This window comes from Bos javanicus, chromosome 10 (assembly GCF_032452875.1).
Source record: "Bos javanicus breed banteng chromosome 10, ARS-OSU_banteng_1.0, whole genome shotgun sequence".
NCBI classification, from domain to species: Eukaryota; Metazoa; Chordata; class Mammalia; order Artiodactyla; family Bovidae; genus Bos; species Bos javanicus.
In genome coordinates, this window is record NC_083877.1 from 59919712 (window position 1) to 59935665 (window position 15954).

At 40.5% G+C, this 15954-nt stretch overlaps 1 protein-coding gene across 8 annotated transcripts in view; it reads left to right on the forward strand.

Annotated features, from left to right (window-relative positions):
* ATP8B4 (ATPase phospholipid transporting 8B4 (putative)) overlaps positions 1-15954 on the forward strand; it is a 348133-nt gene that overhangs the window by 297369 nt on the left and 34810 nt on the right. For all 8 annotated transcript variants that reach the window (XM_061428804.1, XM_061428800.1, XM_061428806.1 and 5 more), the window contains 2 exons: positions 2691-2874; positions 3524-3747. In XM_061428804.1, the coding sequence (XP_061284788.1) occupies positions 2691-2874; positions 3524-3747 (408 nt within the window). The remainder of the gene's footprint in view (positions 1-2690; positions 2875-3523; positions 3748-15954) is intronic.

A 15954-nucleotide genomic window follows, 5' to 3' on the forward strand; every position in this document is an offset into this window, starting at 1 on the left:
ACAAATGACACTGCTAGAAACAGGGCATACACAATGATTTCCTGTTTGCAAAGGAAAGGGAAGCTTGTAATATATATTTCATACATTATTGCTTGAACCATCACAGTAAAGGGGAGGATCTGAAGAAATGCTGAATTCAGAGAATATCAATCTTGTCTTAATGACTGTAGACTGTTCAGCAGTATTGTTTAAATGCTCTTCTCAGGGAGAGTATCACAGTTCCTGTTGTTCAATTAAAATAATGCAACTGGATGGATGTACTGCAATTATTGCTCTTCCTAACGTTTGTGATTTGCAGAGCACAACCTGACCTTCATATAATTACCACACCAAATTACTGCCATTAAGATACCTCTAGTGGTTTTTCTAAATAGCAGCATTTTAGAGCAATGCCAAACAATTTGCTTTGATTAGGAAATCTGGTTCTTGTCGTAATAGAATAAACTTCCATTGTGCTTTTAATGTAGTTCAGGTTCCAAATCTTGAACAAATATCAAAATGCTCTTCTGAGTTTCTAACTTAGAAAACAAAAGCTCTGATTGTACTTTAGTGAAATGATCATTTATATGCACAAAGAGCTAATCTCACATCTTTTTCCAGCTTTGATGATTATTTTTCACTTTCAGAGATTGGAAAACAAACGGATCTCCTCGTAGACTATTTCTTAGAGGACAGAAGAAGTTGGACAGGAGTATATTGTGTTTCCCCCCTTGTAATCAGCTGTCTGTTAGCTCTTAGTGTTTAGAGCATTGTCCAGCTGGGTTCCAGACGTACCGATGTGTTGTCTTCTACACCATGGAAAGTTACAGAGCTCAGCTGCAGGCCAAGCTTAGTTGAAAGTTTGTCCAGATGACACGAACTTCTCTCTTGCACAAATGAGCAGCAACTGAGAATTCTAAGCCTGTCAGCTGGGACTTGGAGCTGGTGGCCTTCGTTGAATTCCCCAGGGACCATGATTGGGAAAGATTCCCTAAAGACTTGTGCTCTGACTTTCTCTCAGGTTCAGAGAGGTCAGTGTGAGGTCAATTAGGGCACTCAGGTGTTAACACCCATGATTTTCTCTCTCTGTCTCCAAATATGTTGAAAGAAAGATCTAAGATTGAAGTTGAAGTTGCTCTTCAAGAATTCCCTCAGCTTCAAAGCCTGAGCTTTAGAAACCATGAAATATCATTATTCATTTAAGGAGAATTGGCTGTGTTTCTCCTACTATGGTCAGTTTAAAAAATATTGTGATTTCACTTTGCTCAGATCTTGCTGCTTTGCAGAGTGTAACTGGATCTTTTTTCTCACAGTCTGTGTCTGTTTTTGTTGTTGATAATAAAGAAAAAAGAGAGAGATGGGAACCATTCTGAGCAAGACAGCCAGTTACCAGCTTTCTGTTTCAGAGAGTGTAAATTATATTTGAGAATGCTAATTCACAATTTCCCCTAAAAATTCTAGGCCTTGACATGAGAATTTTCTACATTAGAGTTATGTTTTTATACTCATTCACCCATCTTTGCTTTCATCCCATTAACATTTATTAAGCATGCCCAGGTCATAGTGCTAGAGCCTGAAGATGGATAAGGATATGAAGAGAACAGTCTCTGTTTTAGAGATTGTCATCTGGTGGGAGAGCTAATCTCACAGTATTGTGACAAATACTATACAGAAGCAGGGACATGGTGCTTTGAGAGCATAGAGGCAAAGCAGCCCATTTAGTTCCTCTTGGGAAATTTAGGGAAGAATTCCTAGAGAAAGCGATATTTTCAGGTAGAAGAAACAGCAAGTGCAAAAGCACAGAGGCAGGAAATAACCTGTTAACTTGTAGAAACAAGCAATTTGGCATGACAGGAGTAAAGACTAAACTTAAAGGTGGTGGTAGAAGACAGACCTCAAAAGGAATGTAGGGACCAGAATGTGATGGGCTATGAACATCTTGCTAGAGATTCATTCAAAGATAATGCCCACTCAAAGGTTAGATGGGTTCCTGTTCTCTCTTAATGCATTTACTAAATAATGTAGAGTGAGATATTTTCTAGAAAAAAAAATTATAGTTAATTGCAAAGGACTATGTTCTCTTTTTCAGTCCTTTCTTGGTGTGTCTAAAGGCTCTGATGTATTTGGGGAGGAGCAAGGGTGGAACTGGTTGATGCACCCTGTCTGAGATACAGGTTGCATGCCACCCTTTGCACAGGACTCTCCTGATTTCAGTCACTGTGCTCTTCAAGGACTGCTCTCTGGATCATTTGCTCCTCATCTGCCCTCACATCAACAACCACAACAATAAACACTAAACTACAAAACAACAATGCAAAGGAAACAAAAATGTCACCATGCAGAACAAACAAATCGTCACTTTGTAGTTCATTCTAAGCTTGGTGAAGGGGTAGATGGGCCGTCCTTCACTTTCCCTTATTTTAGTGGATTCTGGTGCTTCCCTGGCATTGAACTGTACCTTGCCAGCACAGCATGATAATGCACCGGTGAGGACACACAGGGCGCTGTGTTTTTGATTTTTATGGTAAAATTCCCTGGCACATAGTAGGCGTTCAGTACTCTCTTCTTTTGTTGTTTGTGTGACCCTGAGTCAACAATGACTTATTGAAGTGAATTAAACTGTTTAGAAATCAGTTGAAAAATAAGAAATCTGCTTCCCAAATGACATCTCTCTTGTTCTATTGTGGATTTTTTTTTTTTAAATAACCTAGGCCCATGCCCTAGAAAGTGATGTCAAGAATGATCTTCTGGAACTTGCCTGCATGTGTAAGACTGTGATTTGCTGCCGAGTCACCCCTCTCCAGAAAGCCCAAGTAGTAGAGCTTGTGAAGAAGTACAGAAATGCTGTCACTTTGGCCATTGGCGATGGAGCCAATGATGTCAGCATGATCAAAAGTAAGGAGACATTTGCTTAATGGGGCACACTACAGACGTGGAAGCCCAGTTCAGCATTTGGCAATATATAATGGAAATTGCATTGAAATTTAATTTTCCCAGTGGTTCTAAAATGAATATTTTCAGGTACAATGCATCCACCATTCATTAAAAAAACAAAACAAAACAACCCTCTGTCTTTAATTAAATCATTTGTGTATCTATCACTATTTGGAGAAGTAAGTAGCTGTGGTGTAGAGGAATGAACACTAGACACATAGTCCCAAATGTTATGTTTTGCCACAAATTGTAAATCTTTGTTCAAGTTACTGAACTTTCTGAGCAATTTTCTCTTGTAAAACTAGGATAAATACCTAACTACCAAGAGTGTTTCGTGAGATAATGTGTGGGAAAAATGATAAATGCTATAGCTGTAAGATTTCCATGAATAAATAATAGTATTACAAGAAGATTGATAGGGGAATTCCCTGGTGGTCCAGTGGTTAGAACTTGGTGCTTCCACTGCTGAAGCCCAGGTTCAGTCCTTGGTCGGGGAATTAAGATACCCCAAGCCGTGCCATATGGCTATAAAGAAAGAAAGAAAAAGAAAAGGAGTTTCCCCAAAGAGGTGTCTTTGTCTGGGAAGTGAAAGTGTCCTTCTTCTTTGTAGGTGCTCACATTGGCGTCGGCATCAGTGGCCAGGAAGGACTGCAGGCAGTCCTAGCCAGCGACTACTCATTTGCACAGTTCAGATACCTCCAAAGGCTTCTCCTTGTTCATGGAAGGTGGTCCTACGTCCGAATGTGCAAATTCTTATGCTATTTCTTCTATAAGAATTTTGCCTTCACACTCGTGCATTTCTGGTTTGGTTTCTTCTGTGGTTTCTCAGCCCAGGTTAGCAAAAAAAAAAAAAAATTTTTTTTTTCTTTTATAAGATCCCCTGGATTGTCGATGACTGTTCTTCATGGTTCTTTATAATATATAGAGATTGTTTTCATATGTCTAATACAAATGACAGTGTGACAATTATGTAATTCATAGTTGACCTGAGCTTTCAACCTAAAAAAATAATTTAGCTAGATTTTTATCTTTTGCTTATTTACATAATAACTAATGAGTACAACCTTTCTGTGCATTTTTATATTTTTATTGAAATGTTGTATGATGACAGGTAAGCTTGCTGTAGTTTTAATTGAGGATTTGAGAAACAATAATAAGAAATGTTGAAACGTATCTATTAGGAAGATGGTCACTCACCCAACACACTAACTGTAAATATTTCAAATTAGGGGAAGGAATTGAAACTCCAACCTCAAGGCTGTTTTGATAGCAATTCATTAGCTAAAAATGATCTATAGGTTATGTTGGTGGCAAGGAAGAAATATTAGCAAATTTGTAAATTAGGATTCTATTTTTATATCTATTTATAGCCATCTTAAAGGTTACTTAAGCCCATATCTTGGATATCAGGAAAGTTTTGATCCTGAGGATCAACTGTAAAACGTAAGACTTACAGCATTTAAATATATTTGTGTATAAAAAATGGCATCACTATTTTAGACAACAACAAAAGAAAAAGATTGTTCTTGAGAATGAAATGGTAACAGTAACTATTATTGGAGATTTCTTCTTTCCTGTTGGTTTTAGTTACTGGTTTCAACGGTATACATGGAGCTATTTTTTCAATTATTTTATTTCAGAAAAATTGAGTATGAATTAAATTTTGGCATTTATGTTAAATGTTGGAGAAGGCAATGGCAACCCACTCCAGTACTCTTGCCTGGAAAATCCCATGGATGGAGGAGCCTGGTAGGCTGCAGTCCGTGGGGTCGTGAAGAGTCGGACACAACTGAGTGACTTCACTTTCACTTTTCACTTTTATCCATTGGAGGAGGAAATGGCAACCCACTCCAGTATTCTTGCCTGGAGAATCCCAGGGACAGAGCAACCTAGTGGGCTGCCGTCTATGGGGTCGAACAGAGTCAGATACAACTGAAGTGACTTAGCAGCAGTAGCAGCATGTTAAATGTGCTGAGGGAAATTAGTGAATCCTTGTGGTAAAGAAAATAGGTATTGTACATTTTTCTCTTTCTCTGAGAAGTTGAAATTTCTTAAGTAAGGCACACCTGTACCCGAATTTTCTCTTTTAATAATAACATTCTCCAAAACGAAAAGCAGACTCTGATATTTTTGTTGATATTTTTGGTAATCTCTAGACAGTTCAAATAAAACAAAGTCTTGATTTTTCAGTTCAGTTCAGTTGCTCAGTCGTGTCTGACTCTTTGTGACCCCATGGACTGCAGCACTCCAGGCTTCTCTGTCCTTCACCAACTCCCGGAGCTTGCTCAAACTCATGTCCATTGAGTCAGTGATGCCATCCAACCATCTCATTCTCTGTCATCCCCTTCTCCTCCTGCCTTCAATCTTTCCCACCACCAGGGTCTTTTCCAGTGAGTCAGTTCTCTGCATCAGGTGGCCAAAGTATTGGAGTTTCAGCTTCAGCATGAGTCCTTCCAATGAATAGTCAGGACTGATTTCCTTTAGAATTGACTGGTTTGATCCCCTTGCAGCCCAAGGGACTCTTAAGACTCTTCTCGAACACCACAGTTCAAAAGCATCAATTCTTAGGCACTCAGCTTTCTTTATAGTCCAGCTCTCACATCCATACACAACTACTGGAAAAACCATAGCTTTGACTAGATGGACCTTTGCTGGCAAAGTAATGTCTCTGCTTTTTAATATGCTGTCTAGGTTGGTCATAGCTTTTCTTTCAAGGAGCAAGTGTCTTTTAATTTCATGGCTGCAATCACCATCTGCAGTGATTTTGGAGTCCCCCAAAATAGTCTGTCACTGTTTTCCCATCTATTTGCCATAAAGTGATGGAACCAGATGCCATGATCTTCGTTTTCTGAATGCTGAGATTTAAGCCAACTTTTTCACTCTCCTCTTTCACTTTTAACAAGAGGCTCTGTAGTTTCTCTTCACTTTCTGCTATAAGGGTGGTGTCATCTGCATATCTCAGTTTATTGATATTCCTCCTGTCAATCTTGATTCCAGCTTGTGGTTCATCCAGCCCGGCATTTCACATGATGTACTCTCCATATAAGTTAAATAAGCAGGGTGACAATATACAGCCTTGATGTACTCCTTTCCCAATTTGGAACCAGTCTGTTGTTCTATGTCCAGTTCTAACTATTACTTCTTGACCTGCATACAGATTTCTCAAGAGGCATGTCAGGTGGTCTAGTATTCCTATCTCTTGAAGAACTTTCCATAGTTTGTTGTGGTCCACACAGTCAAAAGCTTTGGCATAGTCAATAAAGCAGAGGTAGATGTTTTTTTTCTGGAACTCTCTTGCTTTTTCGATGATCCAAGGGGTATTGGCAATTTGATCTCTGGTTCCTCTGCCTTTTCTAAAACCAGCTTGAACATCTGGAAGTTCATGGTTCACGTACTATTGAAGCCTGGCTTGGAGAATTTTGAGCATTCCTTTACTAGCATGTGAGATGAGTGCAGTTGCATGGTAGTTTGAGCATTCTTTGGCATTGCCTTTCTTTGGGATTGGAATGAAAACTGACCTTTTCCAGTCCTGTGGCTGTTGCTTAGTTTTCCAAATTTGCTGACATATTGAGTGCAGCACTTTCACAGCATCGTCTTTCAGGATTTGAAATAGCTCAATTGGAATTCCATCACCTCCACAAGCTCAAAGGCAGGTAAGTTGGTCTGGTATTCCCATCTTTTTAAGAATTTTCCAGTTTATTGTGGTCTTGATTTTACCTTCTCAGAAGTAAAAGTTTTCTTAGCACTTCCCCCAAAAAGGCACCAGGGTGGGGATATTTACCTGCTTATAATTCCACCTTAAGTGCAACAAAGACAAGTGTGAGTGTGGCCTGTGGCCTTCTGGGCTGTTGGCTTTTCCTCCCCTTGAGAATGAAACAAGGCTATTTGCCAAGTGGTGTTTTGAGATATCCAGTTTTCATACTGCAAATGTTTGGGACTTTTGAAAAGTCATAAGACACTGAAGAGATGTCAACTCTTACTTAGACCTCTTAGGACACAGAGGAGTAGTTATGATTTGAATGTGCAGACACACGAAGCTTGGATAGGTAAGTTTACCATCAGAGTTGTCTTTGTTGAAACTGTGAAATTGAAATGAATGTTCAATGACTTGTAATGTCTACATTTGTGTGATTTTATGCTCCACTTTCAGGATCTGATAAAATTGGCAGAATCAGATGTTAAACAACTAGATTTTTAATCTTCTCAACAGTATTTTCAGTTTGAAAGAGAACAGCAAGGAGGAAAAATGATTGCACTAAAGACATGAATACCTGATGTAAACTCAGCTATGAGGCACATCACCCATTTATGATTAGGTTTCATAAATGGTTGATTTAATTGAGCATGTTTCTTTTCTGTGTTCCTGTCTTCTCCTTTTTATTATTTGTTATTACTGGGTGGGCCAAAAAGTTCATTAGGAATTTCCCATAAGATCTTATAGAAAAACCCAAATGAACTTTTTGGCCAACCCTATATTATGTTTTACACTGAAAACTAGTTAATTGCATGGCCTTCTTTTAAATCCATTGTCAGTCTGGACTGGCCCTCTGTATTCTTTCCGATGGTTGTGAGTTGAGCTGGACCAGTGGTTCTCAAGTTTTAATGTGCATGGGAGTTACCTGGAGGGCTTCTAAAGCACAGCTTCCCATCAAGTTTCTGATTCAGTAGGTAGGAGGCAGAGCCCAGAAATTTGCAATTCTAGAAAGTTGCCTGTAGATGCTGATGCTGCAGGTGGGGGACCATATTTTGAGAACCAGGGAGCTGGCCAATACAGAAGAAAATCTGAAGATATGCTTTTTGAACCCAGAGCCCATAGTGAAATCCAGTCTGCTGATGCTGTTTGGTTCATTCTAGACTCTACTTATCTTTTCTAAGGCAGAGGGGCCACTTAAGCCAACATCTTATCACCCCTCCCAATAGAATTGTTCCAGAGGGCTTAGAATCTCTTTATACACCTTGCCAAAACCTTGGCCCCTGAGGCTTATACATGCACTAAGACAAGGTCAGGAGAAAGAGGGGTATTTGTTTCAGGAGAAAGGATTGCTTTTCCCAATCAACTCAGTCTACTATGATTTTATCTAGCTTAACTCTGAACTCCTCCAGGAAAGAAAGCATATCTGAGTTGTGCACACATGACTATTTTTATTTATGTATTTTACTTTTTTATTCTTATTTGGATGCATTGAGTCTTGGTTGTGGCATGAGGGATCTTTGTTGTGGCACATGGGCTTAGTCTCCCCATGGCAGGTAGGGTTTTAGTTCCCTAATCAGATATTGAGCCTCGGTCCTCTGCATTGGAAGGTGGATTCTTAACCACTGGACCACCAGGGAAGTCCCTCAGCCTACACTCTTGAATGACACCTGGCACATAGAAGGTGTATAGTCATTTCAGTGTTGTAGGATGTCTCTAGAGTCCTTCCTTGTGTTCCTTGAGGCAGATCCAGCAAGGAGAGTCCTTCCAACTTGCCTCCAGTCACTCCTGCAGGTGCCACTTACTATACCTGCACCAAGGGCCATTTCTATAGGCTTCGCATCTGGTCTGTGTAAATAAGTACAGCCTGACTAACACTGTGGAGTCAGTGTCTTAAGATCTTAGTGTGATTATGGCATTGATTCCAGAAAGTAGAATGATGTTTTTTCAGTTGTATTAATATTAATATAATATGATAGTTAATTGGGCCACAGCTAATATCTCTTAATTATTTGTATATATATATATATGTATATATATATATTTAACTTCATTCTAAAAAAGACATAGAGTGGATTTTCCCTGGTTTATTTTGCTTTGGCTCGATCTTGGCTGATTTAAATAAGGCAGGGAATATCTTCTTTAAGCAGAGGAGGAGTCACCACATGAGACCAATTGGGCTACTGAGTAGAAATCTTGGATTGCTATCTTGGATTGCTATTAGGGCCATTTGCCCTAATTTTTATGATGATTTGATCAAACTGAGACTTAGGTTTACACCTACTGGACAGGATACTTCAGTCTTAGCACTAAAGGCTTTCATCAAATCAGTGAATATTTACTATGTGTCAGACTGTGATGTCTGCAGGAACTGGTATCTTAGGTACAGAAAGGGATGTCTGAGAGGTGTCTTCTTGGTGGACATGGCAAACTGATCTCACAAATTTTATTAGCTATCCACACTGTGGATAATTTAAGGTTCCAGTTCCAGGATTTTCACAACAGTAGATAGGCTTGTCAGCAGAGTGGCAAGTAGTAACTTGTTGGAGAGGAAAAGGCAGCAGGTCAATGACAGTACCCTTGTAATGACATGAATGCTTTGATGTCATCTTCTAAGTGGAGTCATGATATTGTTGATACCAACAAGTAAGGATAAAAGCAAATTGTAATTATAGCTAACACTTAACTATCACTTACTATGTGCCAGGCATTGTTTAAACATTTTACCTGTATTTGTTCAATTCTTATAATAATCATATGAAGTAGGTCTTTTAATTATAGTCTATGTCAGCTTTTTAAAAATAATTTTAAAATATTTTTAATTGTGTTAAGACACATAAACATAAAATTTAGTGTCCTAACCATTTTAAATGTACCATTCAGTATATTAAAAGTGCATTCACATTGTTATGCAACAGACCTTCAGAACTTTTTCATCTTATAAAACTGAAACAAACTCTATATCTATTGAAAAGCAACTCCCTATTTCCTTCTCTCTCCAGCCCATGAAAATCATCATTTTTGCTTTCTATTTCATTGAGTTTGACTGGATAATTTCAAATGACCTATGTTCTAGTTTACTGATTCTTTCTTCCACTTGGTTGGTGCTCTCTATTGACATCTTCAGTCATTGTATCCTTCAGCTGTAGGATTTTTGTTTTGATGATTTCCATTTCTTTGTTGAACTTCTCATTTTGTTTATGTATTGTTCTCTTAGTTTTTGTTTCCTCTGGGTTCTTACAGTTCACTGAAATTCTTTAAGAGGATTATTCTGAATTCCTTGTCAGACAGTTCGTAGATCTCCTTCAGCTTGGAGTACTAAATGGGCCAGCTGGCAGCTCTGTGGGCAGGTGGGGGGTTCTGTCAGGGTCTCTAGTAGGTGAAGTCCCTGCCTGTGCTCTGAGGTCAGGGGGCTGTTGCTGGCTGGGCTCTGTGATTGCTCATGGTAGATGACATCTCAGACTGTTTCCTGACCAGATGATGCTACTGGCTGGATTCTTTGTTTATGTAGAGCCACCTGCAGGGCTGTAAGTTTGGAGGGACCTCAGGCTGTTCTCTGTGATTAGGTGGGACCAAAGTGTGTACCCCAAAGCTGGGCTGGGCTCCTGTCTGGGTTCCCTCATCAGGTAGAACCCAGAGGTGATTTGCTCCATGGTTGAGTAGATACACTAGCTGAGCTCCCTGAGTGGGCTGGGTTATAGGCAGTGTTTAGCAGTTGGGCAGTTCTGTCTGTTGGGCTCTGCTTCAGGGTGGATCTACAGACTGGGTTCCTTGACTGGATAGTATCACAGGCTGGGCTTTGAGGCTGCCCAGGGTCACTGTTCTGACTCCATGGTTGTATGGGGTCAGAAGCTATACCTGAGACTTGGGTAGGCCTTCTGATCTAGGGGTCTGTATAAACAGGCTGTAGGATGGAGGGTTCCCTGGTTCACTGCCCAGGCTTCCTGGTTCAGTGGGACTGGGGGCTATATTCAGCAGTTAGGTGGGGTTATAAGTTTTCTCTTCTGCCCCAGTGAGGCTACAGAATGGGGTACACAGCAAATATAGCTTGTTGACTGAGTACCCATATCAGGCAGAACTGCCTGGACCAAACAAGATTTCCTGGCCAGAAGGGGTTACTGGGTCAGCTCTGCAGATGGGCAGAGCCCCTGGCTGGCATCTCTGCTTCAGTGCTGCTGAGTGCTGATTGCTATAAGTCTGTCTCCCTTACGTCTCTATCTGATCCACTTTGGGCTCTGTTTCTCTCACTGGAGAAACCATAGGCCCAGAGGGACCCTTTTGGTGCAGTGCTGTGCCAGCCTGGGGGAGAGGTGACAGGGTCAGAGTGTAGTTCTTCTTTCCCTTCTAATGTGATCCTTCTCGGTCTCTGTGATCCAGTGGGGCACTCACTCCCATTCCTGGGGTTTCACAGTGCTCTATTGGCTGTGGACAGTTGCTGGGTGGTCTTTTTGTGAGGGGAACTGAAGCTGGGGATGACCTAAGCTGCCATCATGATCACATCACTCCTGAGTCTCTCTTTTCTAGAGAGCATTTGTGTGGCATGCACTGAGTCCCTGAGGACACTACCTACCGGAGATCTTTCTCTCTGTTTTAGGATTTTTTTTTTTTTTTTTGAATTTATATTGCAGACTCTGCTGAATACCATCAGAGATTCAGGTTTCAGGAGATTTTTTTTTTTTTGTCTCTCCATTTAGCTGGTGCCAAGGCTGAAACAGGCAAATTTCCTTGCAGTCCCTTTCTGCGTGAAGATTTATTTCCTCTGTACTCTCACACTAAGGATTCAATCCTTTGTTGCCTTAGCTTTATGAGAATGTTAGATCCCCACTTTGGTCTAATCTTTGCATTGATTATGCCGTCTCTTATGATAAATAGTCTTAGAATCAATGAGATTTGGTGTTATTACCCAAACTCACTTGGCATAGAACCCTGTTTTTTTCCAAGCAATAGGCATAAAGTTCTATAGAACAAGTATCATACAGAACCCATCTTTGGGAAATTCTGGAATAGATGTCTCTGTGGTGAGAGTTTCAAAACTATTTATTATAGTTTCAATGTTTTGAAGTGGTAAGATGTACAAAGCACAATATGATGCTAAGAATATTTTTCCTAGAAGAATAAGCTATTTATGGTCCTCTCCTTCAAAAACTTCTATTAATTAGCTCTAGTCTAGGGATGAAATAACCCTGTCTTAAATGCTAAAGTAGGGACAGGGGGTTACATCTAAACTTTTACAAACTCATTTTCACTATCCTCAAAGTTTTGTCCTTATTATAAAAACAAATATATGTGGATATATATCAACCTTTATATATCTGAGAACATAACATTTTGTACTTTCTCATTAAAAAAATCATCACATTTTTGAGAAATCCCTCTTGTTTTACATTCTTCAAAAATGTTATTTTTCTTAATGGCACTCAGAAATGTACATTTATTACAAATTGTTTACTCTGATTTCATAAACATTTAAATTTTTATCATTTTAAATTGAATAATTCATCCCTCGCCCATAGCCATGAGTCACACGGCATTGTCAAGTTGCTAGTAAAAATGCTTGTTTACTGACTTGGGAAGAGAAGATAAAATGATGACTAGGTCAAGTCCCTACCCACAGAGTACTCATTTCCTCATTGGGAAATAGACACATGCACAAATATGTCTCATAGAAGTACTGAATTTGAAGTTAATAGGAGAGCAAGGGAAAGGGAGAAATCTATGAGGACTTGGTGTGACTTCAGGGGCTCAATTAAATCTCAGGTGAGAATATGAATATTTTCAAAATTAAGTGGAAGTCTGGAGGCCTGAAAGTCTAGCTACCTCAGGGATGCAGGGGCTGGTTTGTATAAAGTTTTAAGTGTGTGTGTGCTCAGTCATATCCAACTCTTGGCAACCCTGTGGACTGTAGCCCACCAGGCTGCTCTGTTCATGGAATTTCCAGGCAAGAATACTGGAGTGGGTTGCCATTTCCTTCTCCAGGGGATCTTCCCGACCCAGGGATTAAACCTGCATCTCCTGCATTGGCAGCTGGATTCTTTATCTTTGTGCCATCTGGGAAGCAAAGGTATAACATATTTTATTAAAAGGAGGAAAACCCTCCTGTCACACCTGAATACTTTCCAACTGACCTGCTATTAGTGGAATTTAAAATATCTTTTTAATTTCTAAAATTCCACTTAAAATCAACTCATTCAGAAATAACTTTTATAAACTGCATGGTATTACTGTATAAAGCAAGAAGTATATTTTAGAACAGATGTTGTACTTCTATAAAGATGAAAACACTGGTGTTCCCCCATCCTACCCTGGGCTTCCCAGGTGGCGCAGTGGTAAAGAATCTGCCTGCCAGTGCACGAGACACAGGAGGCAGGTTCGATCCCTGGGTCAGGAAGATCCCTTGGAGAAGGAAATGGCAATCCACTCCAGTATTCTTGCCTGGAGAATCCCACGTACAGAGAAGCCTGGTGGACTCTAGTCCGAAGGTCATGGACTGAGCGACTAAGCACACACGCATGCTGCATACCACCCACATGTGAGTGGGCTGATGTGTTAGTATTACTAAGAACTGGCTGTGAGGGCAACCTAGATGTGGAATTGGGATTGGTTGGGTTCATGGTCTCTTTTCCATTCCCTGTTTTTCACTAAAAACTCCTGATTAACAACAGGTTTAACTGAAAAAATTCTTTGGCTTTTTTTCTTAGCCCTGTTTTTCTAAGGACAATATGCTGTAAATGAGGCAAGTGAAAAGAAAACAACATTTTTGGGAGAGACACTAGTCTGCATAGAAGGAGAATTTTTGAATAGGGGACATTTTTTCAGTGACACTTTTTCACCCACTGAACTCATTGAGCTGTCCTGGGCCTCCAAAGCCACATGCTGGGTGACAGGCTTTCTTAGCCTGTAGAACCCATTAGAAAGCTGCTTACTTCCAATCTGTTAATGAAAGTTGGCTGTCTGAAGTCTTCCCACCCCTGCCATCCTTCTCCTAAATTGCTTCAGTGGAATTGAAAGCTCCGCAGTGAAATGGAGCCAGTAGTAATAAAACCTCCAGGGCCCCGCAGATGCAGTAACATTAGGCATGTGGGCAGAGGTCCATCCTTGGCAGACCTGATCTGCAGTCACCTCTTTAGTCACCACAAGACTGAGACTCGCTGACATCCTCTAGCACAGAACCTATAGTCTCTGAATGCTCATTCATTTCAAAAGACGAAACTGAGTGCCAGTTTGGGGCCAAGTGCTTTGCTGGCCTCCAGCGATAAGAGAATGAACCAGAGAGATGCAGTTCCTGCCCTCAGGGAACTTAACAGCCTGGGAATGGTTTCATTTTCATAAATATGAAACTGATGTCAAGTAACTCTGTAGTCACCTTTCTCTTATTTTTCCACCAAGGGTTTTTTAAAATTAAATTTGTCACGGATGGGATGTATCTTGGGGCCAACCCTGTCCAATCTCAGCATGATTCATAAACACCTAAATATTTCTTCCCTGCCTCTCTCAACAGACTGCTTTGAAGTAATCCACTCTGCAGCTGAAAACATCTGACCAAACGTGAACAGATGTGTGTCCATAGACATGTTGCTGACTTTTAAGACACCAGTTTAATTACTTAATGAAATGACATATGCTGTTTCTTTACTACCTTGGCCTGTCTCTCGGTGCCTGGTGAATTTTGTCTAGGCTCTTATTCTCTGATGAGAGCTCCAGTAGATTCCTGGTAGGTGGGTTGGGGCAGATGTTTGAGCCCATTCAGCTGTGACGTGCAAGGTTCCCAGGGGCCGATGGGTGGGACCTCTCACTGCTTGTGAGATGGTGGCCCTGAGGTCACTGGGATGGAGGATGGTGTGCTGCAGGCTGGTTGTACTTGGCTTGTGGACTTCCCTTTGCTTAACCTCAGTGGCTCGCCTCTGTTGTGACTGTTTCTGGACACATGGGGAAAGAATATGCTGGGCAGGGACCAAATTCTCTTTGTTTGCTTTGCTGGGTGGACCTTTCCTGGGAGAAGCAGCCTGGATACAGAACAAAATGTGTGTGCCTTGTTGAAATGTAGAATCTTTGCTCTGGCAGGGAATGTCAGTGATACTGAGTCTAGTTCCTCATTTTATAGAGGAGGAATCTAAGTTCCCTAAGAGCTGAGGATCAGCAATAGACAAGGCAAAGACCAGAATTCACCATGCCTTCTGACTTTTTCTTCAGTGCTCATTCTGCTCTGCTTGATGAGTGGCCACTGGAATTGTTACAGACTTGAGAGAATGGTGGTGGCGATTTAGTTGCTAAGTCGTGTCTGGCTCTTGTGACTCCACAGACTGTAGCCTGCTAGGCTCCTCTGTCCATGGGACTTTCCAGACAAGAATACTGGAGTGGGTTGTTGTTTCTTTCTCCAAGGACCTTCGAGAGAATGGCTATATCTTTAAGAAAAAAACTGTCTTCTCCTAACCCCTAATCAGGCAAATGTTTGCTTTGTTTGGAATCTAAAGGAAGGAGAAACATCCAGAAACACTCAGTATACTATGACTATGGGAGAAAATGAACTGTCTTATTGAGAGGGAGAGACCTTGTATTGTAGGGAGTGTCTCCCACAACTCAGATCCTTAGAAAGGCCAGGCCTGCCTCTAGGCAAACTGCCTCCTGGAATCATCTGGAAGCTGAAGGCCACCTTCTGCCAGCAAACTGCCACTAAAAAGACAATTTAAATATAATCTCTCCTGATGAGATTTCCAACCAGATTTCTGGAGCAGGAGGATTTGGAGAAAGATCATATAAATCTTTAAACTGAATCATGGATCCTTTCTAAGGACATACCTTATTCCAATCTGTCATCAAAGCCTGCATGGTTTTCATGGAATCCACTGTGTGCTCATGTATACTATTTATATGCGTAACTTATTTTTAAAGTACCTTATGCCCTCAAGACTTTTAATAAAGATAAAACCCCCACCCACCTCAAAACAAACAAACAAACAAACGAACAAAAAACCCCACAGCAAAAAAACAAAAACAAAAACAAACCCATTGGTTGAATCCCTGTTTAGGAAATTCACATTTGAAACCATGCAAATACTGGCACTGTGTACTTCTGATATTATCTGATGACAATTTATCATTGTCAGTGAGATACAGGGCTGTGTATGTTTTTTGTTTTTTTTTTTTAAGTTCTGCTGTGATATGGAAACAATTATCTTGTCAAGGCCAGAAAAACATTAGTTCTGTCAAACAGTATAAGAAAACTCATAATGAAAAGTTTGGAAAGTGACGTGAAAGAGTGCGACTAATCTTAAGGCTTGGATGACTTCATGGATTTGGTTACCTGCAAGCCCATCTCAACCTGGCTGGCAGTCCCCACCCGCCTCTCCCCT